Source organism: Anas acuta, chromosome 3 (genome assembly GCF_963932015.1).
Source record: "Anas acuta chromosome 3, bAnaAcu1.1, whole genome shotgun sequence".
Taxonomy (NCBI): domain Eukaryota; kingdom Metazoa; phylum Chordata; class Aves; order Anseriformes; family Anatidae; genus Anas; species Anas acuta.
This window is the reverse complement of record NC_088981.1, coordinates 86,452,903-86,461,882: the sequence shown is the minus strand read 5'-3', so window position 1 is coordinate 86,461,882 and position 8,980 is coordinate 86,452,903. Positions and strand designations below refer to the sequence as shown.

Sequence of the window (8,980 nt, the reverse complement as noted above, 5' to 3'; positions counted from 1 at the left end):
GTAAGGACAGCTGTGGAAGTTGCTTAAAGAAATAAGCAGTCGGAAGACAAACAGAGTTCTCAGCTATTAACATTTATTAAAAGTTTGACCAAAGTAGCTTTATTCCCAAATATTGTTTACAAAAGTCTAACAATTCCCCCATGTAGTCAAAAATTAATGAAAGAACTGAGATGGCATCGCGTTAGTGCATAGAAAGCAAAACTTGTCTACAATAATCAAAAAAAAAAAAATCAGAACTGGTGTAAAACTGAGGTTTAATACTTGAAAGCAGTTGATAACATCACAGGCAGAGCATTCGCAAGCATGTATTTTAGCTGTGCACGACGTTAAGTTGTTGCCTGCAGTTCTGCCTGTTCCTCTAGGCTGAAAATTTTCCTTTCTCCTACAAAGCAGCTTTTTTCCAAAGCAACTGGCTGACTTCTGTGCCTGCCCAGCTGGGCAATTCTAACACGAAACAGCTTCCCAGCAGCTCTGCAGTTGCCACGTTTCGCAGTTTTCCTCATGGGCAGGCCAGCTCAGAGCTGCCATTAGCTCCACGGCCTGTCTGTATTTGCTGCCCTCCCTTTCAGCTTCGGCTGCTTAGGATCACGGACACTCCAAACGCCCGATGCTCCTTCCAAACCTCATTTCACCTGAAGGTTTCAGTTTGAAGCGGTTGCCTATTGCAAGCCGATTCCCAAACTGTAACCGAGCGAGTACATCCAGCTTAGGACAACGCTGGTCCAAAGAACACAGAGGAACTGCAAGCAGTAGGGCTGGATATCGCGTACCCAGCCCACACCGGCCAAACCAAACATCCTGCTATCCTTCACAGGCCTGTTAGGCTCGGAACAGGAATGCGTAAGAAATCTAATACAAAGCCGCACTGTAGATAAAACCATGCCAAAGCTGCTTTCCCTTTCAGCCCAATTAGAGCTTTTTGCTTTGCTCAACCAGTTTGACCAAGTTCTCTTGGAAGCATCTTGAACTGCAAAGAACCATGTGAAGAGCTGGAAGGATACTTGAGCTTTATTACGGCAACAATACAACTGCCCCGGTTTTGTTATATACCTGAGGACATCAAAGAGCCTTCAGAAGCAGAATTTCAGTATTGCAAAGAGAATCCTTTCCTACATTCCAGCATCTTCCACAGAGACTTCAGTGCTCCAGCCCTTGCTTCCAGCTGTACTTAGCACACCTATCCTTTCGGAAAATGGAGTACAATGCTCCCAGATTTTACTGTTGTAAGAAAGAGAAAGCGAGCCAAAACAAGGCGCAGAGATCCAACCAAAGCAAACAGAGCACAGAGAAGTAATAGCAGTTTAGGATTATTCAAGCAGTACAGACACATTCCTATAGAGCAGGCACACAGCTGAAGAAGGGAAGGAAAACAAACATCAGAACAGCACAGCAGTAACTCAAACAGATCTGCTTTTTTGGAGGAGGTGTTACAGACAACATGACAAACGTACTGGTGCCATGGAACAGTAATCCCTCAAAGCTACTCAATTCTCTTCAGACTTATGTGGGGAAACCAAGTTAAAGGTTAGTAAAACAACTCTATCGTTATGCAAGTCAGATCTGATTATCCATTAACTGCTCATCTGCATTTAGTGATTCAAAGCAATTCTCCAATCTTATTTTGGAACCATCATCTAATATAGCTGGCATTTCTTATATCCCAAAATGTTTAACTCAATATTTACCTATTAACTAATAGCGACCTGTTGACTCGTTACCCAATTCCACTTCAACCGAGTGATCCAAAGCTCTGGATCCGTATTGTCGAGGCACCAAGTACAAACCTCACCACACCATTTGGGGCTGACCTAACCAGTGTGCATTTATCACATCACTCTGGGAAATGTTCCAGTACATTTTCTAGCAGACACCCCATAAACATCTTTTACTCCAAATTTGAATTCAAAGCCATCAAACACAACAGGTAAACACCATGCTGCTTGCAGACAGTCAAGTACCTGCCAGTTTCTCTCAGCTTTGAAATAAAAACTGAGCAAGATGCCATCATGGGGGGTCCTTCAGGGATTGCCTCAAAGCATCCTCAAACTTGGTTTTGGAAACGTGACTATCAAACGTTCTGCAATGTACTGAAAGCCATTAAATTTAACTGTTTAACCATTAAAGGTCTCTACATGACAGTTAACCAGTCCCCCAAGGGAAGCATTTTCAGGTTACCATCAGAAAAACATGTACAAAACTGGGAACCCAATGTGATTCTGTTGCTCATGCAAGTTTTTTTTTTCCTGTTCACACTATTTCCTCTCATCAGCAAGGTTTTTGGTTTACTCAGTGCAGTACAGAATGCACCATACCGCAGATGTTACCTGGCAGTTGTGCTATCTTATCTAGAAACCATCTTTAAAGAAAAAAGCACCGCAGAAATGAGATTTTAAGGCTTAGATACAGCTAAAAGTAAATCCTCAGCTGAAATTCATCACTCTACTCCAAAACAAAAAACATGAGTATTTGCTTCACAACTTCTGAGCACTCTAAGTATTCATCCTTTTCTTTTCCCACAAGGCCCGTATGTAGGTTTTTCTATAAAGTTAACGTTAACCCAAAGAACACAGAGACATAGCATTGAACTTTGTTTTAATGGTCTCAAATTCTGTGACAGATTTTTGGTCAAGTTTCCATTTTTAAAAAATTTATCGATTTTAAAGACTAATAACTTAAACTGCCACGAAACAAATGGTCCACAAACATTCCTTTCCTTCTGAAGCTTTTACGATGCATTGTAATCATTAACCAGTCTTTTACTATTAAACTTAAATGGCCAATTGAGACAAACAGTTCTGAGACCGTTCTTCCACCACTGATTACGACTGAGGTGGCAGCTGATGTACAGAATTTTCATTTAGCCTTCTGGGCCTTCTGGGCAGACTTTGTGACCTTGCCAGCGCCACCAGCCTTCTTGTCAACTGCCTTGATGACACCAACAGCAACCGTCTGTCTCATGTCACGCACGGCAAAACGACCTGTGAACAGAGAAGTGTTTTTTTATGACTTTTATCTCATGCTACATATCCCACAGCATTATCTACATGGCACCAACATGCAGCACTGGCTGAGCAAGCAGCTGCTGCTCTAGGACAGTAGCTGCATGTGACTGCAGCATTAACATCCAGCTATGTTATCTAGAGAATACTCCCCTAATCCCACCAAAGTTCCAGTTCCATTTTTAAAGTTTCAATTGAATTCAGAACTTTTAGTGTTATATTACAGGAGAAACTACGTCCCATGACAAGAAATCAGGCATCTTCTTTATAGATCAGCATTAAGCACATTTTAAAGACACCTTACCCAGAGGAGGATAATCGGAGAAGCTCTCAACACACATAGGCTTGCCAGGAATCATGTCAACAATGGCAGCATCTCCGGATTTCAGGAATTTAGGGCCATCCTCCAGCTTCTTGCCAGAACGACGATCGATCTTCTCTTTGAGCTCAGCAAATTTGCAAGCAATGTGAGCAGTATGGCAATCCAGCACAGGGGCATAACCAGCGCTAATTTGGCCAGGGTGGTTCAGGATAATAACCTAGAAAAAAAAAAAAAAAAGCAAAGTATGAAGTTAGCACTGGGATAAGTTTGAAAAGCTTCCTACAACAGACTGGTGTCTTATAAAGCCTCGACTTTCACTGATTTGCTTAAAGCAAATCTTATCTCAGAACATAAGTCTGTGTTACTTTACAGGTTATCCTACTGCTTTAAAAAAATTTTAAAAAAGCAGAATTCTAGTATTTCACAACCCAGATCTAGATTTTAACATTTTCCAAGAGCTTCAAAAGTCACCTGTGCAGTGAAGCCAGCAGCTTCCATTGGAGGATCATTCTTGCTGTCACCAGCAACGTTACCACGGCGAACGTCTTTCACAGACACGTTCTTCACGTTGAAGCCGACGTTGTCACCAGGCAGAGCTTCGCTCAGGGCCTCGTGGTGCATCTCAACAGATTTTACTTCAGTTGTTACATTGACAGGGGCAAATGTAACCACCATGCCTGGCTTCAGGACACCTGTTTCCACACGGCCAACTGGTACAGTACCAATGCCTGCAGAAGAGAAATTATCTCAGTAATCCAGTGATTATATGCTCTTATGGGCAGAGAGAGAACACTTCCAGGAAGTATTTTACACTTTCTACTTGGTTTTCAGGCAGAAAACTGCATTTGTCTCATGCCTTAGCTGTTGTTAAGTGAGTAACTTGGGAACACGTACCGCCAATTTTGTAGACATCTTGAAGAGGCAGACGCAGAGGTTTGTCAGTTGGACGAGTTGGTGGCAGGATGCAGTCCAGAGCCTCAAGGAGGGTGGTTCCACTGGCATTGCCATCTTTCCGGGTAACCTTCCATCCCTTGAACCAGGGCATCTGCAATAAAGACAACCCAAACATCACTGCCTGTCCACTTTAACAGCATAAAGCTAGAAAGAAGCAATTTATCTCCACAGCACTCATCGTATTATTTCAGAATAAGAACTCATCAAGTGCTGGAACTTGATTCTGACCTCCGCACATCAGATCATTACATTTAAGATAACATGCATTATCCATTGCACAATTGATCTCTATAATCCTGCAAAGTTTAATTTCTTTATATTAAGAAATGCAAAACGTACGTTAGAGCTTGGCTCCAGCATGTTGTCTCCATTCCAACCAGAGATTGGCACAAAAGCTACAGTGTCTGGGTTGTAGCCAATTTTCTTGATGTAAGTGCTGACTTCCTTGACAATTTCTTCGTATCTCTTCTGGCTGTAAGGTGGCTCGGTGGAATCCATCTTGTTAACACCAACAATCAGCTGTTTCACACCCAGGGTGTAGGCCAGAAGAGCATGCTCACGGGTCTGCCCGTTCTTGGAAATACCGGCCTCAAACTCACCAACACCAGCAGCAACAATCAGGACAGCACAATCAGCCTTTGAAAAGGAAGAAAAAGGCCTTCATTATAATGCCTACACGTATGCCAAGATGTTAGGGGAACTCCCTCAGAGTAAAGCAACTAAGGAAGAGCCTGCCCCAGCTCTCAAATCCTTAGCTCTATTTCCCTACCTGAGAAGTTCCAGTGATCATGTTCTTAATGAAGTCTCTGTGTCCAGGGGCATCAATGATGGTGACGTAGTACTTGCTTGTTTCGAATTTCCACAGGGAAATATCAATGGTGATACCACGCTCACGCTCAGCTTTCAGCTTGTCCAAGACCCAGGCATATTTGAAGGAACCTTTGCCCATCTAAAGATTTAAAAAAAAAGAATTACTGTGTGTTTTTTTCAATACGCGTCTTCATTTATTTCAGAAAGACTGTGAACTAGACACAGGCTAAAAGGCAAAAGCTAAATATAGTAAGTGATCTGTACTGAAAAACGTTGCCATGGCTTATAAAACTCTGGCATTGATACACTTGGCACAGCCAGTGAGAGATGCCAACTGCTTTCTGTTATTTAACCTGTTGACAGTTTGGCCCTCTTGACAGCTTGTTAATTGCACTATCACCTCTTTAGGATAGATCTCTTAAGACCAAGTCCTACTATCAAGTGTCCACTATGGATTTCCGTTCTCTTACTAACGTAATCCCTGTCAAAATCAGCATCTGAACAGCCACACAAGCCTAGCATTCACTGCATTTCATTCTGTGATGTGCTTATTGAAAGCTATTTTGTTACTGTATGGAAACAATTAACATCTGCAGACTTCCTACAGGTTCAAGTACCGAAATCAGTAACTTATTTTTAGAGATAAATGCAGTTGTGATGATTATGTTTATCTTCAGCTAAATGTAGGCCAAGACCGAAGCTGGCAACTCCAGTTTGGTTCTGATTCCAAGGTTCACTACATGGACGTAGCTCTGGAGCACCTTCCTTTGCCTTCCATTTTGCACTTCCCAACTTCAGCATAACCAACCATTGTGGTGGATTCTATGCCTTAGGACTTTTTAATTAGGGGGAGGATTTCAATTTAACTGCCTGTAACCCCGATCCGTTTTGTGATTTTAGTAGTTTCGCAACTTAATCTTTTCATTCACCCATGCCCACAGCTCTCTTAGCCGTGGGCGCCCCACACACCTCAGCGGCTTCCTTCTCGAACTTCTCGATGGTCCGCTTGTCGATGCCCCCGCATTTGTAGATGAGGTGGCCGGTAGTGGTGGACTTGCCGGAGTCGACGTGGCCGATGACGACGATGTTGATGTGGGTCTTCTCCTTTCCCATTTTCCACGCTGCTTACGCTCTCCCTTGCGGCAGAAAGACGCTCGACACCTGCCGAATCCCACAAGCAGCCCGGTTACCCCCTGATGGCCGATGGCTTCCCTCACCACCCTCCCCCTCCTCCCTCCGCAGCGCCTCCCCGAGGGGGCCCTGGGCAGCCCGGGGAGGCCCGGCCGTGCCCTGAGGCCCGCGGCCCGGCCCCGCCCCGCCGAGGGGAGGAGCGGAGCGGCGCGGGGCGGGCGGCAGCGGCCCGGGCGCCCCCCTCCCCTTTGCCGAGCGCCCCCCGGCGTCGCCCCCTCCCTCTCCTCCTCCTCCTCGCGGCTCCTCGGGCTCGAGTTACCCCCGGCGGCGGCAGCGGAGGGGCCGTGAGGAGGGGAGGGGGGGTGCGGCGGGGAGGGCGGGGCCGCCCCGCTCCTTTGTGTGCGTGCCTCACCCCGCCCGGGCCCGCCGCGTCCTCCATTTTGTGGCAGGAAGCGCGGGGCGCCATTTTCCTACCCCCCACCCCCCAGCACCCCCCCACCTCCCTCCCTCCCTCCTTCCCCGAGCCATCGCCCCCCCGGGACCCCCCTCCGCCATTCCCCCCCTCTCACCCTTCCCCCCTCTCCCCACCCCCCCCCACCCCCCGTGCTTCCTCCCCGCTGCCCGGCGCCGCACCCCGCACCCATCCCACAGCGAAGCGGCGCTTCCCTCACCCCCCTCACCCCCTCACCCCCCTCACTCCCCTCGCCCACCCCGCACCCCCCCACATTCCCCTCACCCCCTCCCCCTTGCCCTCTCCCCCCCCCGCCCCAGGCCCGGCCCGGCCCGCGGCGGCCGCGCCTCACCTGCACGACGCCGGCGAACCCGGAGCGAAAAAGACCGACGGCGTGAGCGCCGCCCCTTATATACCCTGCGCCGGGGGCGGGGCCTAACCCACACGTCACCGCTCCCGGCGGCCCCGAGGCCACGCCCCCCTCCGGGCCCGCCCCGCTGCGCGGGCACAGGGCGGCGGCCCCGGGCATGGAGGGGGGGGGGCGGGGCCGGGCCTGAGGGGGCTGTGAGAGACCCCGGGGGGGGAGGAGAGGCACAGGGGGCATTAGTGAGCCCCGGGAGGGGACGCTGGTGTGATTTTTTTTCTTTAAAATCATCTTTTTTGGTCTTTTTTGCAGCCCCAGATATAAAAAGTTCTCTCCCAAGTCACACAAATGGAGGTAGATGCCTCAGGAGGGGCATCCCAAGAGTGTGTAGCCCAAGTGCTTCAGACGTGACCAAGGCAGCACCGAGGCACCGAGGGTTTGGCTTCTGTGCCAGGATCCCAAAGCGCACGACGTGCCCCTCTTCTGTGATTTCATGTGTGAAAGTTTCTGATGAGAGCCTCTAAAATGTACCCTAACCCTTTATTTTTCAAACTCTGAGGGCAAGGAGTCACGGAACAGCCCACACCATCAGAAATAAAAGCCCTCGTGATTCCCACACATTGCCCCCATTCTTTACTCACCTCTTATTGAAGTAAGAAAACCCACAGTTTATTCACCTCTAACTGAAGAAATTCCATTAGTTACTCAACCCCAAACACACCTTTTTAAGCGAAATTAAGCTGAGAAGATGAACAAGTATTTTTGTTGTCTCTTTTAAAATGATCTGCAAAGGAAACAAACTTACATGGTCTGTTTTCTTCCTTCATACATATATTCCTTTTCTTCTTTCTTGATACACCGGTGTTGTAAATTGTTACTTCACTATACACACCCAACTATAATCCCATTCATTTTTTTTGGCATGGTCTCTACCTGGCAGTTTTAAAACACAAAAACAGCTTGTTCAAAAAAAAAAAAAAAGCCCCCAACCAACAAAAAATAAGTAAATAAATCAAAGCAAACCACACCAAAAAACCCACCTGATGAACCTACACTTTCACTTATCTCCAAGCGGCCCTTAGCTGAGATGCATCCAGCATCAAATTCAGCGCAGCAGAGAGAAGTTTAGTACTTCTAAGTACTAAAGCTTAGTACTGCATGGACTGTTTTAGAAGCACAAGGTTTCCATTTGGTGTTTTTCCACATGGAAGACTTAAAAAATAAAAAGTGTACTTGGAAAGAACAAACAAACAAACATAATTTTGAGAAATGACACGTATTAGAGAAGATGTTGAATTTAGAATACGCCTCTTACACAAAAACTCAGTTTCACTGCGTAAAACCTGCAAATGTGTTCAGACATCATTAAATAAACTCAGTCATTTTTAGGAGAGGAATAAAGTCATCATGGTGTCATCCCTCTTCCCCCCCCCCCCCCCTTTTTTTTTAAACATAGAAATTGATGGGAGGTGGGAAAGCTAGAGAGGGTTCAGCTTTTTTCAAAACTTACACTCAGGTGTAAAATTCATGAAGGTATTTTATACGAGGGAAAGGGAGAAGGGTCCCTTTTCTTTAAAATGGAAATGCATAATCATAAAGTGATTTCATGGCTCAGGAACAAGGGGTAAAATTGGTAAAAAAGTTAGCTTTTGGGGGCTCTTATAAAGCAAAGGCAGTTTGTAAACACAGCTAAAAAGCTTTACTTTACACAATTGTTTCGAGTTAGCTTCTGAAATATGTATGCCAGCAGGGGGTATTTTTAATGGACTGATCTGACAAAGTATCCATTCTACAAAAATGTAGTTTAAAATTTTCAGTGACTTCTGCCGCAATGGGGGAGGAGAAAGGAAATGTGTTATTGATTTCTGACGTGGCCCATAATAAACTGCACATTTCTTTTTTAAGGGACATGTTTGAAAGACTATTTCATAAATACAGGCATGTAGAAC

The 8,980-nt window shown here is 46.2% G+C and overlaps 1 protein-coding gene across 1 annotated transcript; it reads right to left on the bottom strand.

Moving 5' to 3' along the window:
* Positions 1 to 2,575: 2,575 nt before the first annotated feature.
* On the bottom strand, positions 2,576 to 7,169 carry EEF1A1 (eukaryotic translation elongation factor 1 alpha 1). Its single transcript, XM_068678168.1, has 8 exons — positions 7,020 to 7,169; positions 6,055 to 6,246; positions 5,045 to 5,224; positions 4,615 to 4,911; positions 4,216 to 4,366; positions 3,793 to 4,049; positions 3,304 to 3,538; positions 2,576 to 2,978 (listed from the first exon to the last, which is right to left on the bottom strand). The coding sequence occupies exons 2-8, from the start codon at positions 6,196 to 6,198 to the stop codon at positions 2,854 to 2,856; spliced, it is 1,389 nt and encodes a 462-aa protein (XP_068534269.1). The 5' UTR covers positions 6,199 to 6,246; positions 7,020 to 7,169; the 3' UTR covers positions 2,576 to 2,853.
* Positions 7,170 to 8,980: the final 1,811 nt, after the last annotated feature.